The following is a 26,932-nucleotide window of genomic DNA, read 5'->3' as shown; positions in this document are numbered from 1 at the left end:
AGGCACAACTTGGAAGCAAGAACAAAGAACTTACCTATCTTTAGATCATTGCCTTTCGATGGGTAATGTGATGGAAAGACAGCGTGGCACCTGCAGTCTCATCCCCCACCAGGCAGCATATCTGAATCTCGGGGAACTTAGCAAACTGCTCCTTCTCCCTGGTCCCAGCAAGACCCACCATGTATAAAGAAAGCTTTTACTTGACTGGAGTGTGATATTCTTATAGAATATTGAGGCAGGAAAATGAGAGTACTATTGAAGAAGGAAGTTGGCAGTTGATATAATTTCTGTTTCATATTTCAGAAGTACCAAAAATATAATGCCTTTAATATTTTTACATACTCAAAATGAAGCATTTGTAAACTAATAATTTTGGTGCCACAGATTCTGTCTTTGCTGTTAATCAAGTAAATGTTTATGACTGAGGGGAGAAAAAGGGACAGGTCAATGACTCTCTCTCTCTCTCTCTCTCTCTCTCTCTCTCTCTCTCTCTCTATATATATATATATATATATATATATATATATATATATATATGTATATGTGTGTGTGTGTGTGTGTATATATATATATAAGTTGTCATATATATATATATATATACACACATATATATATATATATATATACATATATATATGACAAGTATACACAGCAAATAAAATGCTTGATTTATGAAGGCTGAATTGACCCTGTGCTTGCAGCTCAATGGTGGCATGCCTCAGATAAGTTCCTTTAACAAGAAAGTGAAAGATGCAGGAAAATTGGGGAAGAAATGAGAGATGCCATAACTGATGAATGGCTGGGAAATGTGGGTCCAGGACCCACATGTAACCACATGTATCCACACATGTAACTGCTAAGTAATATCAGGCACTGATATACTCAACATTCAAAACAACTCTAATAGTGTACAGACATGAAAGGGCAATCATAGGTCAAAATTTAAATTTTTTCAATAGAGCATGACGTCTTAGACATTAGCCAACTTTGCTGAGTTGCTGACAACAAAAGCTGTTATTGACACATATGTGGAAAGAACTGTGAATCTGTTTATATACCTAGCCAAACCAGGATTCTTGAATAGTCTAAAAACAGGAAACCTGAAGGTTAACTATGACAAATGTTCCGGAATACAATTTATATGGATCCTGCTTTTTAGGCTATTACCCTTGAGTTCTGTTGCCCTCCTCTTGATACATTTAGCGTGTCTTCCTAGTCTGGAAAGACCACTGGGATGGAGGGATTCGGTAAACACCTAGGTCAATATACCTAGAATCTCAGTAAGCAAAATTGTATCAGGTTTACAATGTTGCTCACAATTAAAAAAAAAAAAAAAAAAAAAATTGTGTATTGTTACCTTGAAACAAATGTGATCAAAGCCTGTTATAGTAAGGCAAAGATATGATAATCTTATTCCCTGAAACCATTATGTTAAAGAATTTCCTGTCATATGAAAGAATATATAACATCACACACTCACTGAAAGAAGCTTTTTAAAATGCTGTGGTAACCCAGCATTACCACACTGTAGAAAATTAATAAAATAATTTATGTAGGTCCTCATAGAAATAGCATGGCTTCCTTGATTCATTCCTTTACTATCATAAAACAAATAAAAGGAACAGTAGTTGCTGGCTGAAGTTAATGCTGTTGAGATACTGAGTTGTACCTTGGAATGTCTTTGAAGAGAAGTCAATGCTTTACATTCAGATCATTTGTATTAACCACCAGGTTTGTAAATAAGTGATTTCAGGTAATTAAGCACTTTGACAGGTTAATGTTTTTAATGACTGGTGTGTCATTTGTGTGGAAAGTAACTAATTCCACAGACTACATTTCCTTCCCTGAGTCCCTGCCCTGCCTCCTTTTCAAGTTTTCAGATGTCAGCTGGTCTTCCCATCCATGGGTCTTTCTTATTTGGAGAGGATAAAACTCACTTATTTTCATTCATGCTATGTGAATTTGCCACCTGTTGCCTGAATCCCTTTCAGCACATGAACTTTCTTCTTCTCTTGGGGATACATTAGTAGGAATTGGCCAGACCTCTCATGATTTCAATCTCCAACTCTATTGTGATCATAGCCTTTCTGAGAATTCTACTCAGTTTGTCTTGGTTACTGGGGAGGCTACACTTGCCCTTCTTAATCATTATAGTTAGCTTGTGTTTGACAATTTCCAATACTTTTGTGTTTGTACTAAGATAAAAGGACTATAGAATTCCAGGCAAATCTCCTTTATTTTGCATGAGTCAGCTTGTTCTTTTTATTTATTTCTACTACTCTACTGGTGATGTCTAAAATCTTATATGCATGTAAGCTACAGCTCACTCAGAAAGAAGTCTCATTAAGACATAATTTTTCAAGGAATGGTGGTTACTGTATTTGTTCTCTGTATAAACAGGAATCTTGAAAGGCTCTTAAACTTCAGCCTTTAGGATAAAACAAATTTTTTTCAGAGTGACTGAACTCCCAATATCTAAGGTGAAATTTATGTAGTTTAATTTTATAAATATGTAAACAAATACATTTTGATAATAAAACTAGAACTAGTCATACTTATAATAATACTAATACAACACAGGAGTTAGATAGAAGACAATAAAAAGAACCTGAACTCATTTTGGTGTTTATAGTTGTAGATTTTTATCTATGTATATATTCTCTATATTTCAATAAATGGCTTTATATCCTACATTACTGCTTTGAGCCTGACTTATTTTCACCACTTTTTCCCCATTACATGGATGTGCCATAACTATAATGCCCCGTTATTTATTGAACACTTAGGTTGCTTACATATGTAAGTAATTACAGAGCGTGCAGTGTTGAATATGCAAGTACATACATCTCTGCATTTAAATACTTTTTCCCCTTAGGATAAGTACAGAGAATTGGTCTGGTGTGACAAAAAGGGTATGGTTTGGTCACCTATTAACTGTAAAGAACATTACTGGATTGGCATCTAGGAGAATTGTCTCAGTTTACACTACTGCTGAGATTTCATACTAGTACCTATTTTTGCTCACCACTTGCCAACATTGAGTGTTTTCGGTCACTTCAATTTTTTGACACAGTGATAGGTAAAATAGGATAGTTTTATTTGCAATCCGGTCTGGTATTGTACATCTTCTCATATCTTTATTGCCCACATGTTTTGGCTCTAATGATTTTTCTACTGGGTTATTAGTCTTTATTTTCAGATTTCCTAATTCCACTAAACATTGTTATTTCTTAACTGTTCTAAAATAATCTTTATCAAAAAGTATCTTGAATATGTTTTTACTCATTCTTCTTTGCTTTATTTTTTCTCCAAACCTGTCCACTCATATATGCCAGGAGCACTCTATTTTATTCTATAATAATATTGCACTTTGCAATTACTCTTTTCTCTGATTTTTCTATATACTCACATTTTGTTTTTCAGGCAAGTAATAGAATCATTGTTCTGTGTGCTTACAGGTCACACATATTTAGGGTAGGTTTTAATATCACTTTCCAGCTCCTCCTCACCAAGGAATTAGCATCAACCCGTATCTAGTGTGACTAGGTGAAGAGTTCTTTGTCAGGCCAAAAACGATCCTGTGCACCCTACTACCCTACCAGTGGGGTACTGTCCTACCCCACTTGGCAAAGATACTTGCTTATTATTTTAGGGCTCCTGTAACTAATCACAAATAGTTTAAAGTGTCTGTTTACATATTGTTCAGTGTTCAGTTGTTAAGTAATGAGTCATTGTTTTTTAAAAAATGGTAAGTGAAAGACTATTTCTTCTCTTCTAGAATAATCTACAAAGCAGGTGGCCTTCTCAGCTTTTTAATGGTGTTAGGGAGTGATGATCGGTAAATCAATTATCAATAAGTCTACCTGAGCAACAAAATGTGTTCAAAACCAGTGAGTAGAATTATCTTCCAAAAGCCCTAAGGTGCCCTATTGAGTGAATTTACAGAAATTAATGTTTCTACATAGAAGTACTCCTCCAGGCTAAGTTTATGCCTCTTGCAGTGTCTGACAGAGAGGAGAGCTCAGTACACATTTTTTTTTTTTTATAAAAACAAAACAAGACAAAACAACAAATGGATATGACCCTCCCTCTACCCATTCCAGTTGTCCATGTTTTTCCACGAGTGTGCCAAAAAGATTCTGACTGTGAAGATTTTAGACTAAGAGATTCAGAGACTGAATCAGCAGATGAAATTAGCACTAGAAGCTGTGAGGCCAAGAAATAGTAAGAACCAGAGTCTAGCTCTGGCTACATGAAACTCACACAAGCCGAAGTTGGCAGAATGGGAGTGGGAGGCAAAAACTAACTTATTGGAGAGGCCAAGCAGTAAGAAAAGAAAAGAAAAAAATATATCCAGAAAAAGTGAGAAAGAGGGAATAAAAAGGGACTGAGAGGGAGGAGAGAAAAGAGAAGAAAGCAGAGGCGAGGAGAGGGGATTCATTACTTGGAAAAGAAGGACATTCTGGCAAGGCATGGAGATGCTGCTCAGAGGCAGCAGCCCTGGTGGAAGGCAGGAGTAGAGGCGGCAGGTAAGAGTAGCTGCAGGCCACCTGCGAATGTCATGCTGTTTCCTTGGAGTGACTCTTCTCTGTTTCCACTCAACGTAAGAGGGAGAGGTGGAGAAAAGGACTTAGGTTAAGCAGGAAGCAGTTATTTGCTGCAGAGAAAATGTAAGGTTGTGGAGCAGTTTGAAATTACTGTTTGGTCTAGTTGTGCCTCTCATAGCTGCTTCTCATACTGACCAAGTGCCAGGAATCCACTCCTCAAGAAAACAGGCTCTCTCCTTTGCTCCAGTGTATGTGTGATTGTGTTGAAAGGACTAAATTAAGAAGCCCAAAGTTTGTTTCAACTGAACATTCTGTTCGATCTCTATGGAGAATCTAAATTCCATTTAACTGGAATTTTCAAAGAACCACAACTTACAGAATGTCTGGTTCAATTTAAAAATAAGCTAGGTCATTTTTCCTATTAAGATAAACATCCTAGAACCTGTGACAGTGACCCCATATAGGTAACATACATAGGCTGGTGCTTCCTTATCTTCTATATCTGATTTCATCATCTCAATTTAAATTAAGAAAAAATCCAAAATTTGCCTAGACTTCACATTCAATCAAGTATAGTATATAGGCAAAGCAAAACAAGTTTGTGACTAATCCCACAGTTAATAGGTGATATTTAAAATATGGTGATTTTATATAATGTTGCTAACAAGAGTCTGTGAGTCCTGGTAAAATATTAAGACTAAATAGCGACAGTGAAATATCCAATCACAGGTAAAGCAAGTATTATGCAATCCCTGTCATCCAACACGTATTTATGAACCTTTTTTGGTTAGATATTCTTTACTGGTTATATTAAAATTCATTGTTTTATGAAGTGCCCATTTCCATTTTATTTTAACGTGTTTAGACTAGCAGTACCATCAGATATAAACCTCATTAAAGTTACATGGAGAAAGCCTACTTTTGAATATGTGCTATGCATCCATTTTCAGCCTGTGCCCTTTTTTTGAATGCTGGTTAACTGTAAAAAAAAAAAAAAAGAGGTTGGAAACATTTTTTAGCCTTTTTCATTGTTTCTTTAAAGCTATTATCTAGATTAGTCTTATATTTTAATTAAAATAAGATTATCCTAGATCATTATTCCTATCACTGTTTTATTCAATGAAATCGTGTTTAAGAATATATTCTTTTTCTTAGAGAGTATAATTTTTTTTTGTTTACTGATCTCAATTGTTTGGAAATGTTACCATAGAAAACAACCAAACCAACTCCAAAGCATTGGTAAATGCAACTAAAATATAAAAGTAAAAAATTTCAGTATGGCTAACATTTTCGAGTAATGTTAGTAGCCATTCTCATAAGCTGAGTGCTGTATCTCTTCAGTTCCTTATTCCCTTTGTTCTTATTTGATCTTTACTTTACACTTTTATACCTAATATCTCATTAGCTTTCATCATAAGGAGCCTCCCGATGGCATCAGACCAAGGATATAGAAAAGAAGTCTTGGTGCTATTTTCATAGGGAATGTTTTATGAAGCTTTATTTGTTTGTTTGTTCTTTTCATAGAAACATGGAATTTCAGAGTTTGAAACCACCTCAGAAGTCTACATTGATTTCATTTAATTCATACCTTTGCTCAATTAATGAATTTCATCTATTCTGTGTAGGAATCCAGTTTATCCCTGTAATGTTGACCAAATTTCAGAGGCTGTGTTAAGATTTAAAGTAATCTCAATTTCTAATACTAGCATATTTTTTTATAATGGCTTGAAAAGAGACCTAATGCCATAAATATTATAACGCATTTAGCTTCAGTAAATCTCCATATGATTTTTATTAAAGAAACAGCATTAAACAGATGTGATATTGAACCTGTTATGAAAGAAAATCCACTTAGGAGATTAAAAAAAATTACCATCACTTAGTATGTAAGGCTCTCTTTTACCAAAATTTAGAGGAAGGAAAAAATAATTGTTGCTACCTCATTTGTTGACTAAATGAAGAGCTCTGCCTTCTTGGGATTACATGAGGAAAAAAAAAAAGCCTAGCGAATGCTGGCAAAGATGCTGTGTAAGATATTCTACTAATAGAAGCTATATTCAGTGATTTAATTTATCATCAAATTCTTTGTTCTCCCATCCCACTTTCTTCTTTCTTCCACTTCTTTTTTCAAATTTTTTAATTAGAAGCTAAGTAATTTCTTTCATGAGCCACTCTATTTACACTGCTGGGGTTCTGACTCCTTAATAAGTAAGGTTCTTCCATTGTGAGAAATATTCCTAAAGTATAGTTCTACCACTAAGGAGAAGAACACCTTTAAATAGCCTGGAACCTGTCTTATTTAAATATTCTATGCTTTTCAGCGTGTGTGAACATATGATTTATTCTGATTACTTGATTTTTCATTTTAAAATTAATGAGATGGATTTTTCAAATAACCACTTTTCAGTTATTTTTTTAGAAAAAAAAAGCTAACCTTAATTTCATATCACTTATACATATTTTGGAAATCATTTATAATTGTTTCAGATGTGTTTGGACTAGAGCCTTTCGTACCAAGATTTTGTCCCAGATTGGATTCAATATGGCTCTAAAAAGACTACAGGAACAAAGTAAAACTGAATACTAACTTAACTCAATGACAATATCATGAAGATTGTCAGAACTTTGAGATAAGATTCAGAACATAAGGTACAGTTGTATTTCATGAGTGGAACTCTGCATCAAACTTTTTTTGCCTCTCATTGTCAGTGAAGCATTAATCACACATCTGGCAACAAGTTGGTTTCTACAAAAAGATATGGCCACCATGTCCTGGAAGGCTCTTAGGTATACACATTTTCCCCTGATTCAGACAGGGGGCTGGGGTCATATTGCATAAGTAGAGTACTGAACTAAAGGCAATTAGTTCTAAACATAGTTTCATCACTTACTATGTGATCTTATATAAATATCTTCGTTTCCATGATCTTTACTGTGTTTCCCCCAAAATAAGACCTAGGCGGACTATCAGCTCTAATGCGTCTTTTGGAGCAAACATTAATATAAGACCTGGTATTATATTGTATTGTATTATATTATATTATATTATATTATATTATATTATATTATATTATATTATATTATATTATATTATATTATATTATATTATATTATAGTAAAATAAGACCAGGTCTTACATTAATGTTTGCTCCAAAAGACGCATTAGAGCTGATAGTCCGCCTAGGTCTTATTTTTGGGGAAACAGGTTATGCTAAAAGTATAAACAAATTGTAGATAGAGCATGGATTAGAATGTAATTAATTTAGGCTCAGGGAATTGATAGAGGCTTTGTGAAAGAGGACTGCAAGTAAGCTGGGCCTTGAAAGATGAGTTGGATTTACTATAGAAAGAGATGGAGATTTTAGACAAACAGAACTGTACAAGCACAATATGAAAGATGATAAAACAATATGCCCATCACGTCAGGGTTCATGGAATATGTAGTAAGGAATAGAAATAAGAAGAAAAGTTATTCAGACTCTGATAGACATTAAATATCTTTATAAAGAATTTACATTTGATTCTATAAATCGTATTTAACTAGTTTGTCTGAAAGATAGAATGGGAATCTGTGAAATTGGAAGCCAGAAACCTTCCCTTAAGTCCCAGACTCTGATAACCAGTAGTCTGTAAGGATTTCCACATAGCTGTGTCATCATAGATCGCTGAAACACAACAGACCCAAAGCCAAACTCAAACTCCCATCTCCCTATATATGTCATTGATAACACCAATCACTCAGTCACCAAATCCAGAAATCTGGAAGTTATCCAAAGTACATTCTTCTCATATACCTCATTATCTAGTTGACTGTCACATTTTATTGTTGCCACCTAGTTCATAAATATCTCTGAAATCTGGCCTCTTCTATATCTCTGAGCACAGTATTTTCTATTCCCACTCCTACCAGATCTATTTTCCACCCTCTTTGCCGTTCTTTGGTCTTCAGAGGAGGATGCAATAGACTGCATCACCTGGTCTTTCTTGCTGCCCTCCTTCCAAGTGTGGGGGAGGTTGCCTAATGGGAGATGCCAGCAGGACAGTGAACACAGAAAGGAGAGAAGTTCATTTTCTATGTATTTGGTTTTTTTGTTTGTTTGTTTTTTTCCTTGCTCAGTCCCTGATTAAGTGCCAGGGTTCTATCTCCCTTGCTGGTTCCATTAACCATGCTCACACTGCTGTAAATACTCCTTTCATAAATTTCTCCACATTGAAAACTCTTAGGGAAATTCTTTTTCCCACCAGAACACTGAATGATATGATCCCCTTTGCCAGTTAGGTTTCTTTCTGGACTAATGTAGCAGATTTCTAGCTGGTCTTTCTCTGTCCAGACTATGTTCTTCACTCTGCTTTGTAAAACTAGCTCTTCCAAACATGTGATATTAAGACAGTTTTTATAATTGGAGAACATTTACTCTATAATGATAAATGCACAGCATATAACATTATGTAAATATGATGATCTCTGTTTAAAATATGCATATACCAAAATGAAAGAAAAATGCCATTTTCCTTGGTTGTGAAATTATTGCTGTTTTTCTTACCTGTTTTATTGTAATTTTTTCCACTGGGAGAAGAGAGAACAAGACAGACAAACTCTGTGTGTGTTTATAATAGAAAAATACTTTGTAAATTTTTTTAATGTCATAAGAATGTTGCTAACCACTTGCCTATTTGTTTTTTGATTCAGATGCTAAACTAGAAAGAAATATCCCCAGATTTTACTTGAGAAGTTTGAGTTTAATGTAAAAAAGGCCAATCTAACATGAAGTCTAAAAAAACAAAACAAAAAAAAAACCAGATGATCTTTTAACTGGATAATTAGCCTGTCTGAAGAAGTGGGGTTGGAAGTCTTTTCTGGGTGCTCAGAATTGTAATTTAATTTAAAAATAAATATGTTATTGAAAATGTTACATCTTATGAGATATTTAAATTCATAAGAGTGTTTTGCATAACCCTTTCCTACACTCCTCTCAGAATATGAATTACTTTGGACCCCTTATCATTTAGCAGACTTACAGTTGCATTTGATCAGCTCCATAATAAAAGCTTACGGTCAGATTTCTTATTGAACTGCTTAACATTTTAACGGTTTGGATAATTTGTTTCTCTGCTATGATTATCTGAATATTTTAATGCCTATCTGATGTAATTTTTTCATTTGATCTGTTTCTCAAGAAACTTAAATTACAGGCATAAATTGTTTCAAAAATATTTCACTTGCCCAAATTGAAACTCCAACTTGAATTTTCTTGCAATGGAAATACCTTTGTAATATTATTTGTGTCCTTATATAAGAAAGATGACATAATTTGGCCTTTGGAAATACTTGGAGCTAAATGAGTTTTATAATGCCATTTGGTATAGTAATCAAATTTATTGTATTCCTCCAAGAGAATTTTTATATAGTTTTTCTTCTTTTTTTTATCCTCATCTCATGCTGCTTCTCTTCTTTAGTCATTAATTAGTATTTTCCCTACATTTACAGTTTAACTGGCTGCTTAAGGATATATTTATATGGAACATACTTCATTTTTCATGTAACACATTTACATAGAATATCAATCATGTGATGTATAAGGACATATAACTTCCTTAATTTTACAGATAAAACATATGGTTTAATCTAATGAAAATAGTTGGACTAAATGTGGTTATTTCAGCTTTTGATAAAAGCAATCGCAATTTTGATAAAAACCTCAATTTTCAGATGTAAAGTATGTAATAATTAGAAATAGACTTTCTATCCAGAACACTGACAAGTTTCTTCTTATGACCTACTTTAGGAAAGTAAATAAATTATATTTTATAAATTCCCTGCAGAGAAAATGAAGATTTTAATGAGATTTTAATCATGATATTGAAGACTTGAAAATAAAATAGCTGTTACTAAAATATGTAATCTATGTCATTACTATAGCCCAACTGGAAAACATTTGTTTTGTATTTGTATTAATATATTGTTTATCTGTATAGAATGACTATCATTAGGTATTTAAAGAAGAAACCCAAAGCGTGTGGGGAAGGGATTATTCAGGAAGTATTCTAAGTATGGTGACTAAAGATTTTCAATTTAGCTTGATGGTTCAATGAAAATTAAGTTATGTCCCTTATTTCTTAGCTTTTAGAATGATTGCACCCTACCGCCAAAGGAATGCAGTCTTTCAACTTTCAGGCATCAAAGTAATACACAATAGTAATACACAATTTATAGGAGCTAGTAATGTGAAAATTATCCAATAAAGAAAAGAGTAGTAGAAGTAAGTAAACAAGAGATTAAATATATAATTTGATTATAGGGTAAAGACATAGGAACAAGTACATTAATTACAAAATTCTGCTGTAATACTCCATGACTTTCATGTAACTGGTTTATGTTTAGGTTTTTTATTCAAATAGAAATTACTATTGTATAAATAGTACTTCTATTTTTGTCAGGCAGTGTGTTTGATTTTTTTTTTTTCATGTCAAGTTAATTGTTTATAGTTGACATTAAAATGACACAATTATTGCTCAAGTAAAGAACGCAGCCTCTTAAAGCAGAAATAGAAAGTTTTGTTCTCTTTCACTGTATTTGTTATTTTAGTTGTTGGGAAATATTTGGTTAAGGCCAACATTGTAAATTAAGATAATAATGGCTTGAGAAATGTGAAATACTTCACTTACATTCTCTTTAAATTGGGGGCTATGATGTTTTGGTCAAATATGGCAAAAATATTTATTCTTCAAGCTATGTTATCACCAACACTTTTGTTAATTATAGCAACTATTTAATGACCACTCGCCATGTGTTTATAATACTTATCCTTTATGATGTGCGACTCCCTAACAACTTGATATACACCGTCTCAGTTTTACCAAGAATCTTATGGCTTAGGACTTATTTACTTGATTTTATAGATGAGAAATTTGAGGCTCAGAAAGGTTAATTTTCTTTTCTTAGTTCACCCGGGAACTTGGCAAATCCCAGATTCTTATAGATATGTAGGGACAGATATTTGTGGAAGTGACTTAGAAAGAATAAGTACAAAAATAAAAGGAAAAATTAGCAAGAATGACTTATGACTTAAAAAGATAAAAATATTTTTAAAAACGAGAAGAAAAAGGAATAAAATGGATGGAATGAAAGTCTAGATAGTTTTTTGAATACTTGTTATGGAAGTTTTCCAACATATATAAAATAAGAGAGAATTATGTAATGAATTTTTATGTACCCACCATCCTCTTTTAATAATTGTGGTTAATTTTGATTCCTCCAATCAACTTGTGGTTAATTTTGATTCCTCTATTTCTACCACTGCTGCTGAACTAAGTTAAAGAAAATCTCATGCATCAGATGATTTCATCTATAATTGTTTCAGTGTGATTCTCTGAAAAATAAGGGCTTTTTAAAAAACATAAATTATCAAACCTAAAAAATAATATTATTAAATATCTGGTCAATATTGAAATTCCCCTAATTGTTACATAAATGTCTTTTTGCAGTTGTTGAACACTGCTGGAAAATATCTCAAAAAATTGCTAAAATGCCAACTTCAAGGTTACATTCTTATAACCTCAATTGGGATCTCGCTTTATACTGCAAAACTCTTTTAATTCCCCATAGTTTCTTACTGTATTACTCAGAGCAGCTAATCTGAATATTTTTTATTCCCATGCAAGACCATAATCTGAGCCCTCACTGATCACATGCCCAATGAAAAACTTTATTTCTAACCATGAAATGTATGCGCAGTGCATCCAGTGACAGTCTTGTAATCCGTTTCGTTTTCATCTTTTCACCATACCATGCACACCAAAATATTTATTTCAGTCATTACCCATTCTTTTCTTCCTCGTAGTCTTAGCACATATGTATAACCTAATTCAATGGCAAATGCTTCTTCTTGTGCTCGCCCAATTCCATTTTGACACCACTAAAATATTCCATCAACTGAATCACCTCTTTTCCATTTTCTGCTTTCGGTGTCAACCCAACTTTTCCTGTATGCTGAGAAATGCTCAAGTGTCAATGGCCTGTAAAATAAGCCTGGATGGATGGATGGATGGATGGATGGATGGATGGATGGATGGATGGATGGAGAGGGAGATGGATAGAAAAAACAGAGAACACAACCTTTTACTACATCTTTTCACACATTGCTTTGGGCTTCCTTATATATAAAAATGAAATACTACTTTTGAATTTAAGTTTCCTTATAATGGCAAAATAATTCTCCATGTAATTTGGGTCTCTCACACCTAACGATTACTGACTAGTTCCTTTCATTGTCCTCCGCTAGCATTCAGCCATTGATTCTAGTTCAAATTATTATTTACAACTTTACCTCTATTGCTTTATCTCTGTTAACCAAAATCCACTTTAGAATCTTACACATTTATGCTACATTAGGTTTAAAACCACCTATGTCCTTTACCTGATGGTAGATGTTCCAGTTTCTAACATCTCATCTACACTAACGTATTAATTCTTAGAAGCAATCGTGCCCTTAGAGTAGTTTGGCTAGAATTTCATAACAGAAAGTGTCATATTGATGTATATCGTTCTATGAACAAATCTCTTATAAAGAGTGCTCCTTGAGGACAGGTACCATGTAGCCACTGCATTTCAACAAATAGGTATCGAATACCTGATATAGTTCAGTTATACCTACCCTGGAAGCTAAGTATACTCAAGTATACTAAGTATACTCAAAAGAGTAAATATACTCAAGTTATGTAGAGTTATTATGGAAATATCTAACCAACCCAATATTATAAAACATTTATTACGAAAGATCAAATATGTTTTAATCTAACATAAAGGTTTTGCCCAGAACTAAAGTTTTCACAAAAATATTTTCATAAAATGATTTTTTACAAAATTATCCACTCCTAATTATTTCCTTCCCAATGACTTCCTTCCAAATTTAAAATAATTAAAAATATATATGTACTTAATGCCATTATAATACTCATAATTAGTGAAAAGTAAAAAGCCAAAGAGAAATTTTAAAATACAATAACAATCTAGCTTTTGTTGTATTTTAACTTCTTTTCACATTTTGAGTAGCTTTGCTTGGTTAATTAAATTAATGATTTAAAATAATACTTACTGTAATACTGTTCTCCATAATATTTTCTTTTTAGTATTGCCAGTGAAAATAACCAAATGCACATAGAATTTTAGTGCAAAATTGAAAGATTAATAGAAAGCCAGCTATTAAGAAATTAAGCATGACGTGTTTATTATTTTTAATTAATGGCTTTTGGTCTCAAGTAAATCTTCTATTTTAGTAAGTTGCCTTATGCATGTACCCCACCCTTCTCCCCAACCCTGGGTAAAAATTATAGCCATAAATAAATTTATCTCAGTTTTTACTCTGAATTTTGATCCCAAATCTCATTGATGTAAAATTAAGTCAAATATGACAAAATCTTAAAATATTGTTGTGAGTGTAAATATTCATTGTATTCTTTTAACTTTTCTGTATGTTTAACAATTTTAATAATAAAAGTTAAGAATTAAGTAAAAAAAAATCATACATATTACATTTTGGTATATCATTAAATTCTTTCCTAGAGAGATAATGCTACTGCATACCTGTACTACTGTATACATACGAGCTCGGACAACTAATTTCGTGAACTCATCCTAGAAAAAGGGCTACAACCTCATTGCTGAATATCACTATGGTCACCTTCGAAGTACTCCCCTTGGGAAGCTATGCACTGATGCCAGCACCTAGTCCACCCTTCAAAGCAATTTGGGAACTCTTTTTCTGGAATGGCCATCAGAGCTGTCATCGTATTACCCTTGATGTCCTGAATGTCATCAAAATGTCTTCCTTTCAATATTTCCTTTATCATTGGGTAAAGAAAGAAGTCATTGGGGGGTCCAGATCAGGTGAATAGCGAGGGTGTTCCAATACAGTTATTTGTTTACTGGCTCAAAACTCTCTCACAGACAGTGCCGTGTGAGATGGTGCATTGTTGTGATGCAAGAACCACGAATTGCTGGCAAAAGGTTGTCTAACTTTCACTCAGCCTTTTCAGCACTTCCAAATAGTAAACTTGGTTAACTGTTTGTCCAGTTGGTACAAATTCATAATGGATAATTCCTCTGATATAAAAAAAAAAAAGGTTAGCAACATCCTTGCAACAAGTTCACGAACTTAATTGTCAGACCTCATATATACCTGGAAGTATTAGTGAACTATATAGCATGTACTTCGTCTTTGAAAAATTACGAACACTTCATAGTTTCCTAGTAAAGTCTATTATTTACTTTTCAGTAAATATATAAATTTAACTTCCTTTCATTTTTACGAATGTTGCCAAAATTTGACTAAAATGTGGCTCTGATTCTTCTGTAACAGCAGAATAGACTAACATTCCTAGTGCTATGATAACAGAGCACAAATCTTTATTTTAAAGAGAATTCCTTTGACACACCAAAGGTTGGGTTTTACACAAAGTTAGTGGTACGGTACCTCCTTGCTGGCTGAACAGAGTTGGCTTTTGTACCCCCTCCTTCTGTCAGTGTAACTCCCCACAGAGCTCCTTCTTAGGCTCTGTAAGATGGACTCTCTCCGTGATCACATAGGCTGGAAGCCCTGAGCTTGGTTTTCCACTTCAAACTAACTACTCTGTCTAGATCCCCTGATACTTTAGCTTTGGGGGTCCATGTTAGGAACCTTTGCCAGGCCAAGTGTCAGGAGAAGTCCTTTTTTGGTAAGTGCTGGAGAAATGAGAACATGCAACAGGATTCAATTGTGAAATCAGTAAAAGGACTATGGCTCTTCTTTGCAGTTCCTTTTAGGCCTGTTCCTCATTCTTTCTTTCCTTCTAATTCCTTGAAATGTTAGAACAAAAATAATTTGAAAAAGCAAAGATGCCTTCTTATACAGAGTGAATATGAGATTTTTACATAAATATGACAAAGATAAAGACAATTTTATGGTTGTCTTAATCTGATTGGGCTACTATAATAAAAAATACCATAGACTGAGTGGCGTAAACAGCAAGCATTTATTTCTCACTGTTCTGGAATCCAAGATCCAGATGCTGGCAGATTCAGTGTCTGGTGGGGACCCCCTTCCATAGACAGCTGTCTTCTCACTCTGGTGACTTGGTGGAAGCGGGAAGAGCTCTCTGAGGTCTCTCTTATAAGGACATGAATCCCATTCATGAGGGTTCCACCGTCATGACTTAATCCCCTCCCAAAGTTCATGCCTCCAAATACAATCACCTTGAGGGTGAGGATTTCAGCATACGAATTTTGGGAAGACACACACATGCAGTACATAAAGTAGTGTATAAGTACTTTCAATCATATAATACAATGCAAAAAACGTGGGGAATAATTTATGCAGTTTTCCTTCAGAGTTGTCAAACATCCCTATTAGTTCTAGAAATTTATATTGTAGCCATAATACAGACCAAACACTTCCCTTTACATCTCCTGTTAACTTTTGTTACAATATCCATTTTTTTTTTTTTTTTCATTCTCTCCAAGTCGTGTTTGGTGCGACTTTTTATAAGCTAAGTACAAGGTATGTTTTAATCCAATTGTTGGATGATTGGAAGTGAATGGATAGTTAATGTCACAGAATTTCAGAATTTGGTACCTGCAAGGTTTTCTCTGGTTTATTCCTTATATAAGAGAGGTCACTGAGACTCAGAATCATTTCAGTGACTTCCCCAAGATTACTTAATTTATGGCAGACAAAATCAGTTGATATATCAATACAGCTATTAGTCTATACTAATAGATACTTAAATATCTGCAAAAATTGAGGTATTCATAATGGAAATCTGTAACTTAATAAATAATACTATAATAGACATATTATATATAAAATTTCACACAAATAGATACTTTTACTTAGGCTGCAGAAGGATAAGGGCCAAAAGCACTTATTTGTAATATCAGCCTCTCTTTTTTCTGAAATCCATTTAGCACATTGCTCTTGACAGGCTTTGCAGACACAGAAATACATATTCCCTGAATGATTATTTCCCTTGATTTCTATTACTAAATTCTTAATGTTCTCTAGTTGTGTTGAGTTTTATTATAAATACAATGATTATAGCGCTCCATTGATTTTTTTTTCTTTTTAATTTGAACTCCTTATTAGCTTTCCATCTGTTGGAAAAAAATAAATCCTCCTGTATCTATTCAGGCAATTATCAAGGAAGTCTGAATTCTTTCATATGGTGCTCAGTATTTTGAAGCATAAAAGGTATAATATTCAATTTTTCAATTTCGAGGGTGATAATAACCATTCTTTGACTACAGAAACATTAACCCAAAGTATACTTACATTTCATTGACTATGTAGGTCAGAGAAAAGCATATTGCTAATAGCTTTCTTTTCTAGTAGGTTATTACAAAGGAATAAACAATATAAGTTTCAAAATTAAAATACTGAAGATAATAAAGCATATTTCTAAGGAAATGCAAGTATTCAATATCAACATTGTGATGAACATTTTCTATCAAATCTATCATTAATTTTCACTTCTTTGCATCTTCCTTATCACTGGTTTCTACCTTGCATTTTTTTTTGTATTTCAGAATATTCATAAATATGATCATTACAATAAAAATAGTAAAAAGGGCTTTAGATTCTTTATCAGTCAATATGACTTAATAGAATTTATATATTTTTCAATACGAATATTGCTATCACACATTTTCCCAAAGTACTATTTTGACCAGATATTTTTTTTCCAGTGTTTATGTTGCTTTTTAGATCAAATCTAAATATGTTACAGTTTCAAGATCCTTCATAATCTGTGTATATCCTAACTAAATTTATCCCATATTTATAAGTGTAATTATCTTTGTGTTTAGCTTTCGATTAGTTCAGTAAACATGTATTAAAATAATACTATCATTTTCATTTCTTTGCCTCTGTGTCTTTACAATCCTAGTGTTCCAGCTTGAATGGCTAAAAATAATCTTGACTCATTATTTAAGGTTATTCCATGAGCCCTGTTAGTCTATTTCATTCTATTGTGCACCCACCCTCTAACAGTATATTACTTAACAACTGATTATGTACTCTCCTGAATAGCCTTAAATTGTGTCATAAATATGAACTTATCATAAATTCTTTGTCAGTCTTTATATTATTTTAATATAATGTGATCTCCACTGTCTCAGTCACTTCAAGGAAATTTACTACTGTGAGAAAGATAAGAAACTGTTAAAAGATAGGAAATTTCACTCAGGTCTTGAAAACAACTCAGAATATCTTTCTTAAAATGTTTAAGTCTCATTTTGCTGATGAATGTATTTATTTATTTACTTTTTCAACTTATAAAATGAGTAAAACAGGAATCAATAAAGAAGGAAAAGAAGAATTTAAATAGTATATAATGTGGAAGTTTATTGAATATCATTTAATATAACTGGTTTCTGTATTGACTTATAAAATCAATTGGTGTACTTTTTGAAAAGCCTTTTCCTAATAAGGTATATAATTTTTCTTTGATTATATGGAGTCACTGTGGCTATTTCTAAAGCTCAGTGTGATTTAGATAACAGAATATAATACCTTCAGGTCAGGGTTGGCATGCCTCATTCCTAATTATTATTCCTTATCAGGAATGTAACCCGCCATTAAAAAAAAAAAGAGAGAGAGAGGGCTACATTTGATTTTGCCTTTCTTGGCATAATTGAAATTTTCTGTAGACTTATATTATTTTTCAACATATCAAGGGATGGTTCAGGGCACCAGAGTCCTGATAAGCTACCAGACCCAATTAACATCAGATAAGCTAGTTAAAGATGCATAATCTAGTCTCCTGGATCCCGATCCAGTGTCTGTTATCTGTCACACAAAAGAGACTATCGCTTATTCTACCCTTGGTGTGCTAGAATCATTAGTTTTTGCAAACAAAAACCTTTATTTATCCCAGTAACTTGTTTTGTTCATTTCCAATGTTTCAAGTAATTTGTTACATGAAACTACCTGGCAAATTAAAAATAAATTATTTAGCTGTGCTGATAATGTCTTAAAGAACACCATGTTTCTTTATTTTAAAATGTGTCTTTATTTTAAAAATTCCTTTCCAGTTTAAAAAAAAAAAAATGGTGCAGACATATATTTCTAAAAGTTGTTTTGTAAAATAAGGTTGTAATATGGACATTTTCTTTTCTTCCTCTCAGTGTGCACACCATTCATTAATGCAGCGTAAACTTATTAATTAATAACTGTGGATGTGATTTGAAGGTGTTTCATATATTTGATGTTATAAAGAATATTCACAAGACATGAGGTTATTACCACTAGCTCTCCCTTCTTGTGGCACCTCATACCATTTATAAATAAGAAAAGGATCGTACGAAGACTCTAGAATGATTGAAATTGTTCTTCCTAGAGAAAATCTTACTCAAGTATGTTTCACAGGTAGTTTGAAGGATGTCATCAACCTGTGTACTTCGTGCATGGTCCAGTATTTTGTTTTAATATCTTATTAGAGTCAATAAAATGATTTAATATATTACCTATTACTTTGCTCACCTTCTGACATATTTGCAGTGTATCCATTACATTAGCCTGGCTGTAGTAGCCATGTGTTTATTCCCAGGTCATTCCATTTCCTCTTTTTTGACAATTTTTGTTCTCTATCACTCTTTTTAATATTCCTGTTTAAATTCCTGGTAATTTCAATATACATGTAAGAGAGCCTTCTAAAGACCAGTCCTTTGCCCTCTCTCCTCCAATGATTTTGTCCTACATATACCATATTCCCCCCAAAATAAGACCGGGTCTTATATTAAGTTTTGCTCCAAAAGACACATTTGGGCTTATGTTCAGGGGATGTCATCCTGAAAAATCATGCTAGGGCTTATTTTCCAGTTAGGTCTTATTTTCAGGGAAACACAGTATAAGCCACTGACACCCAATCATATTCTTCATAGCATCATAGCCTATAACTGCAGGTCTTATAGAACCTATTTTATATAGTATCCCCATCTGACTACCACTTGTACTTATATTTCTGCCTTATTCCCTCTGGTACCTGGATTCCCTCTGGATTCCCTCTGGTATCCAGTATTCCTTTATTTATTTATTTATTTATTTATTTATTTATTTATTTATTTATTTTTAACTTTGTACTGTGGAAGTTTTCAGAAGTACGGAGAATAGTATTAAGTAGAATCCTTACATACTATCAGCCAACTTCAGCAATTATCAATTCACTGCCAAATTTATCTATTATAATGTGAAGGTAACCTATTTTATCTGTAATAGTAATATGTATACTTAAAATATTATGTTCTCTTATCTTTTTATTGTTATAATCAACATAATAATTAAAAACAATTCCTTAATTTTTAACTGTCTTTAACCCCAGCAAGACCTCAGATTCATGGATCCCACCCTCATTTTGTGGTCTCCCTTACCCATGACATCCTCTTTCCTCTCTTTATCTCCATTTACATAACCCTCAATTCTGCTTCCTTCTCTCACTTTGTTATACTCTGAAGGCCAGAACTACATCCATGGTTACATGAAACTTTTTGCCTGCTCCATTCGGCTGCACAAAGTTGGAGAATAACTCACAACCACATTGACTCATCTCATTTTAAATCTATGACCTGAAGCATCCTTATTACTACCCAGCAATCATACTATATTTCTGTAGTCTATTTCCTGTCCTACCATCCTAGATGACTGCTTAATACCCCTTTCCCCATACCACTAACATGTCTTCTGTAATCCACCTTCTTCTTGGTTAAAGACGTTGCTTCCCAGTTCACTGAGGAAAATTGAAGCATTCAGAAAAGAACTTCTATAACCCCACGACCATATCTGTCCTTCCACCAGCATCTGCACATGTATACTTGGCCTTCTAGCTTGATGTTATAGATGATCCTTTACTTGTCTTTACTCTCAGTGCTCTAATTACTTTACTTTTGCACTAGATCCTCTCTTTTATTGCCTACTTAAAGACACTGCTCCAGAAATTCTCTCCTCCCCCACCCCGCCACCCACCATCTCTTGCATTGTTAATTTTCATTGTTTGCAGGAACATTTCATTAGCATACAGACATGCTGTTATTTTTCTTCCCTTAACACAAAACAAAAATTACAACTTCTCTTGACCAAGTGTTACCCACAGCTACCTTTCCATTTCCCTGCTTCTTATTGTAGCCAGATTACTCAAAAAGAGTTGCCTATTCCTGCTGTTCCCAGTATCTATCCTCCCATTCCCTCTTAAACCTCTTTTAATAAAGAGTTTTGCTCTTACCACTCCACTAAAACTACACTTGTGGAATTCATCAATAACCTGTATATTACTAAATCCAATGAGTTTATACAATAATCCTCATGTTTCTTGACCAAGCAGCAGTATTTGATGCTCTTGAGCACCGCTTCCTTCTTGGTATACTATCTTAACTTGACTTCCAAGATGCCACCTTCTGTTAGTTTCCTCATTCTCCTTCTCTGGTACCTCCTCTTGTCCCTGGGCTCAGTTCTTGATCTTCTTTTCTATTTATCCAGTCTCCTTTAATGAATTGAATTTAATTGTCATCTCTACACCATGGACACCCAATTGATATCTCTGTCCTAGACATGTCTATTCAGCATTCAACTTGGATATCTAGGCACCTCAAACGTTAATTAACTTGTTTTTTTGGATTTAGTTCAGCTTTGTTCTTCACTATCTCAGTTGAGGACAACTTGGTTCTTTAAATAGCTGAGGCTAAAAATGTTCGCGTCATCCTTTTTCCTTTTTTTTACTCTCATACTCCATGTTCAATTCATCCAGAAGTCCTTTTGGCTGAAAAATATCTAGTATCTGATCACTTTTTTCATCATTGATGATGGTTAGGACCAGGACATCATCTCCCACTTGAATTGCTCCAGTAGTTCTAACTGGCGTTTATATATGTATATATATATATAATTTTTCTGTAAAGCATTAAAAAAGAAATCCAAGGATGAGATGGCTGAGGTCTCAACTCATCTATCTCCAAATACATTGTTGTTCATTCCCTGACCTTTCCATGTGATATTTCTTGGTTGTTTTCTAGATCATGCCATTCTCTCTATGAGCTTCTGTAGTGCAAACTTTTTTGTAGGGTCAGATTTCTTCAGAGCCAAATCCAGGGATCCACATGTTCTGCTGGCACTCTAGCTGCATCTGGTCATCCTTCACCTCCAAGGTGCTGGACTTGCAATGCCGAGCAAGCTGGCAGGATGCTGTCACCACACTCTCGATAAAATCTCAGCTATCTGCAGCATCTCCTCCACCTCTTCATCCAATTGCTCATTAGGATCCACTTCTCTTACTAAGTCTTATAATTTCTTCTTGGTCAATATCTGAATGTTTTCAAGGCTGAGACACCCTCCTCACCCAAGAGTGCTGGTATCTTTACCACTGTTGTGTTATTGGCCATGGAGTCTTGTGGAAGGGTGCTGACTGGTTCTGATTTTATGGATGAGAAATTGTAGAGGTTGATTAGGAGTGAGGGGCCAAACTGGTTCATCATAATCTGCTGAGGTTTGGATTTCAGCTCATAGAGCTTATCAAGATCCTGTTTCTTTATGGAGGTATGAGGTTGACCAAGGCCAATCAAAGGCAGCAGTGTCTATCTCCCCATGATATTCAGAGACTGCCCCAGTAAAGTGATCATCTCAGCAGCCAGTCCAACCATATAGTCAGTTGGTTATTTTCAACATACTTTCTATCTTCTATTTTAGAAAACACAAATATTTGTGTATACATTTATAGGTATTATCTATTTAATTTTCTATTTTATATAATTTTTACTGAAAGCAAGCGATTTCTAGATCTTTTGGGTATCTTGGGTATCTAAAATTGTTTGATGTTCTTATCTTTAACAGGTCATTGCTTTAGTGATGGATATGTTTACAGATGTGGACATTTTTAAAGAAATAGTGGAGGCATCAACTCGAGGGGTATCTGTATACATTTTGCTCGATGAATACAACTTTAATCATTTCCTAAATATGACTGAAAAACAAGGTTGTCAACTTCAACGTCTGAGGGTAAGAATCCCATGTTTTTTCTCAGCATTTTGTGTATTGTTTTTATCTCAGTTGAGTTTAAGTAATGTTAAGCTATTATTATTCCAAAAGTTAAATAGAAAGAAAAAAAAAAATATATATATATATATATATATATATATATATATATATATATATATATTTTTATTTTTTATTTTTATTTTTTAAGGTAATACAATGATTGATCACAAAAGGGTCTTTCTTCTTGAACTTTTCAGAATGCGACTGAAACACACATCATAATAGATATGGTGCTTTTCTTGATTCTGGAGCACTTAAATTTTTGAGTTTACTTTGCTGCCAGTCATAATTAATGCTTCTATTTTGTATGCACAACCTTGAAACCATTGACTCAAGTGATTCTTTCACTCAGCAGATGTTACTTATCACAGTCATTTGGCATAGTGTTTTCAGTTACATTTGACTTTTTAAAAGGAATGTGCATTTTAATTTTAGTTATTTTGACATCATGTAACTGTAACCTGAGAAGATCTCTTGCATTAGGACCCTAAGTTATTTATGAAACCATCCTGAGTAAATGTAAAGGAATATCTCCTATTTATTTATGTTGAAAATGCATATTTTAAATGACTATTTTCCTAGAGTATTCATTTTTGGGGTAACGTTTTAAAATTTATTTTTCACTTTATTTTTGTTTTAAGGTGTTTAAAAAATCATTTCAAGTATACTTTTTTTGGTGCTATATCTTTCTACTGACATATTTTTCTTTTAAAAATATCCTCTTTCTAGCCTTAGTTTTTACTTTATATTTACATATAATTCTAGAATATTCGAGTGCGGACAGTAAAAGGCCAAGATTATCTTTCAAAAACAGGAGCAAAATTTCATGGAAAATTGGAACAGAAATTTTTGTTAATTGACTGCCAGAAAGTTATGTATGGTTCTTACAGGTAAGATTATTGTGTTTACCTCCAACATTATCAATCATTTATAGAATTTATTAGTTTCAAATTTCAATGTAATCTATTTTGTTATATTTTATTCAGGTATAATTGACATATAACATTATATTAGTTTCAGGTATACAGCATAATGATTTGATATTTGCATATATTATGAAATGCTCACCACAATAAGACTGATTAACATCCATCACCATACATAGTTATAAAATGTTTTCTCTTGTGATGAGGACTTTTAAGATATGCTTTCTTAGCAACTTTTAAATATGCAATGCAATATTATTAACAATAGTCACCATACTGTATATTACATCCCCAGGACTTATTAATTTATAACTGTAATTTTGTGCCTTTTGACCCCCCCCTTCACCCATTTCAACCACCCTGTACCCCCTGGCAACCACCAGTCTGTTCTGTGTATTTACGAACTTGTTTCATTTTGTTGTCGTTGTACTGTTTTGTTCTTTTAGATTTCAAATATAAGTGAGAACATATAATATTTGTCTGTCTTCATGACTTATTTCACTTAGCATAATGACCTCAAGGGCCATCCATCTTTTTGCAAAGGGCAAAATTTCATTTTTTTATGGCTGCATAGTATTCCTGTGTGTGTGTGTGTGTGTGTGTGTGTGTGTGTGTCTGTGTGCGCGCGCGCGCATGTGTGTATCTCACATCTTCTTTATCCATTCATCTACTGGTGAACACTTAGGTTGTCTCCATATGTTGGCTTTTATAAATAATGCTACAGTGAACATGGGGCTCATATATTTTTTTTTTAAGTTAGTGTTCAGTTTCTTCTGATAAGTAACCAGAAGTAGAATTGCTGGGTCATGTGGTAACTTCTATTTTTATTTTTTTGAGGAACCTCCATACTGTTTTCCATAGTGGCTGCACTAATTTGTATTCCCACCAATAGTGCACTTGTGTTCCCTTTCTCCACACCCTTGCCAACACTTGATATTTCTTATCTTTTTGATAATATCCTAGTTTATGTTTACCTGCACCATTATCAATCATTTACAGAACTTACTAATTTCACAGTTTAAAGTAATCTGTTTACTTTCTTTACAATAAACAAAAAAGAACTTTTGCATGGAAGCTTAGAGACTTAGGTTTCAATTCTGTCTGTGCCTCTAAAAAACATTAAGATGTTAGGCAAATCATATAACTTCCTTGGGCTTCAAGCTCTTCCTCCCCAAAATGAGAGGGTTGACTGATATGTCAGATTCCCTTCAGCTCTATAATACAAAAAGTGTTTTTGCTTCTTATGAAAACAGTATGTAGTATGGACATAATAACAATTCATAAAAATTGAAGCTATCATTTCGAAGAACGTGTCAAATTTTTCTTATTTCATTATTATTAAGTATCTGATAATTATGTGGTCACTGTAGTACTACCAAGAAACGAGTTTAACAGTGACTATTAAAAATGCCACGGTAAACACTAGGCAAGGATACTCAGCCCTAGATTCTACTCCCTGGCATCTTTTGAGGCTTCCACTGGTGATGTATCTACTCTGTTCTAGCTTAGCTCTTTCATATATTTCATCCCCAATCCTTGTAACTTATTTGCAAAGCAGTTGTTTCGTCTACATTTTATAAATGCAGACACTGACGTTCTAGAAGGTTAAGTGACTTGGCTAAAACTCCACAGGTAAGGTCCAGAGGCAGTGCAGGACTGACTGGCAGCCCAGTCCGGGTCTGGTTGGCTCCAGTGTATGAGGTGTGATAAAATAAAATATGGTGAATGTTTAAATTTTTAAAAAGTTATTACAGTAAAATATATATTGCCATTAATCCCCCTTAAAATATTCCCTCTCACTTTGAAAACACTTATCCCATCATTCTTGCCACTTTCTGAAGCAGTTCTGGAAGTCCTCTTTCGTGACTATCTTTAGTTGCGCTGTTGTGGCTGCCTCGATGTCCTGAATCATTTTGACTTTGGGGAAGAGCCAGAAGTTGCAGGGTGCCAGATTCGGTGAATAAAGTGGATGAGGACACACTGTAATGTTTTTATTTGACAGAAATTGCCATACTAGAAGCGATGTGTGACCCAGAGCATTGTCATGATGGAAGATGATTTATGGCACCCTTTAAAAACACCTTCTCTCAACCATAGTTTACCGGACTGACTGCACCAAACAAGTGGAAATTTGTCACACACTGTTACTAAGGTTCGATGCACCACTTCCCATATTGAAAATCCCAGCCTTTCTGTTGGATGGCACTTGGCAGCAGCATTCACCATATTTTGGGATCACAATGGAAAAGCTCCGTGTCATACATCACTTCTAGTACTGCAATTTCTGCCAAATAAAAACATTACCGTGTGTCCTCATCCACCTTATTCACCAGATATGGCACTATGTGACTTCTGGCTGTTCCCCAAAGTCAAAATGACCATGAAAGGTAAGCGTTTTGAATTAGTTCAGGACATGAAGGCAGCCACAACAGCGCAACTAAAGACACTCATGAAAGAAGACTTCCAGGACTGCTTCAGAAAGTGGCCGGAACAATGGGATAAGTGTGTTCGAAGCAAGGGGGAGTATTTTGAGGGAGATGAATGGCAATGCATCTTTTACTGTAATATATATCTTTTTAATTTAAACATTCATCATACTGTTTGATCACACCTCATATAAATGCTGCTGGAATATTCTCTTATAAATTGCAGTCATCAGCCCTGAATGGGATACACAGTGAGGCTAGATCAATAGGCAGATGAAAATACCAATAAACACATGTGTACTGCTAGGTCACCAGGGCAAAGTGGACTCATTACTGCAGACTGTGGGAAGAAGCCAGGAGAATTGTGGATGTTAACAGGACAGTATGAGGGGAAACCTGCCTCAGGTTCACAAGAAGGAGGCAACATGTTAAAGTGGAAAGCTGTAGACAAGTTACTTAATTTAGTGGTACTTTAGTTTGCTTCTCTGTAAGACAAGGGTATTCGTAGAACTACATCATGTCTTTGTTATGAGACTTACAGTTAATGCATCCAGAGTCCCTAATGTTAACTATTATTTTAGGCCTTGTTTTAAGTGTTATATTTGCTAACTTTCCCTTTAAGTAAAGGGCCCTTTTTTTGAAAATGTGGTTTGTAGTTCTAAAGGAAAACTTGTTAAGAACAGAAATTACAACTAGTACTTGAAATTAATGAGTCCTTTTAAAGACTCATTAGATGTGTGCATATTCAGATCTACTTGATTTTAGATGGATTTTAATTGAAATTTTAATTAAAATTGGGAGTTCACTTGACTTATACAGAATGGTATTTATTAGTTAATCTCATCATATGAATGCTTTCTGTTTTTGTTATTTAACTTGACTTTCAACAATAAATTTACTCAACTTTGTTTTGTAGTTTGAGCTACAGTTATTTAAGTCCCATTTTTAATCCTATTTTTTAACTCATTTTTGTTTCCAAC

At 33.8% G+C, this 26,932-nt stretch overlaps 1 protein-coding gene and 1 pseudogene across 3 annotated transcripts in view; one reads left to right on the top strand and one right to left on the bottom strand.

The window, feature by feature from the left end:
* Positions 1-26,932, top strand: part of SACK1B (scaffolding CK1 anchoring protein B) — a 79,262-nt gene that overhangs the window by 42,213 nt on the left and 10,117 nt on the right. For all 3 annotated transcript variants that reach the window (XM_019734580.3, XM_019734579.3, XM_019734578.3), the window contains exons 3-4: positions 22,397-22,561; positions 23,366-23,490. In XM_019734580.3, coding sequence (XP_019590139.3) covers positions 22,397-22,561; positions 23,366-23,490 — 290 coding nt within the window. The remainder of the gene's footprint in view (positions 1-22,396; positions 22,562-23,365; positions 23,491-26,932) is intronic.
* On the bottom strand, positions 21,516-22,122 carry LOC109448863 (transcription initiation factor TFIID subunit 12 pseudogene; annotated as a pseudogene).

Source organism: Rhinolophus sinicus, chromosome 2 (assembly GCF_057876585.1).
Source record: "Rhinolophus sinicus isolate RSI-liver-muscle chromosome 2, RSI-T2T, whole genome shotgun sequence".
NCBI classification, from domain to species: domain Eukaryota; kingdom Metazoa; phylum Chordata; class Mammalia; order Chiroptera; family Rhinolophidae; genus Rhinolophus; species Rhinolophus sinicus.
This window is presented reverse-complemented; position numbering and strand designations above follow the sequence as displayed.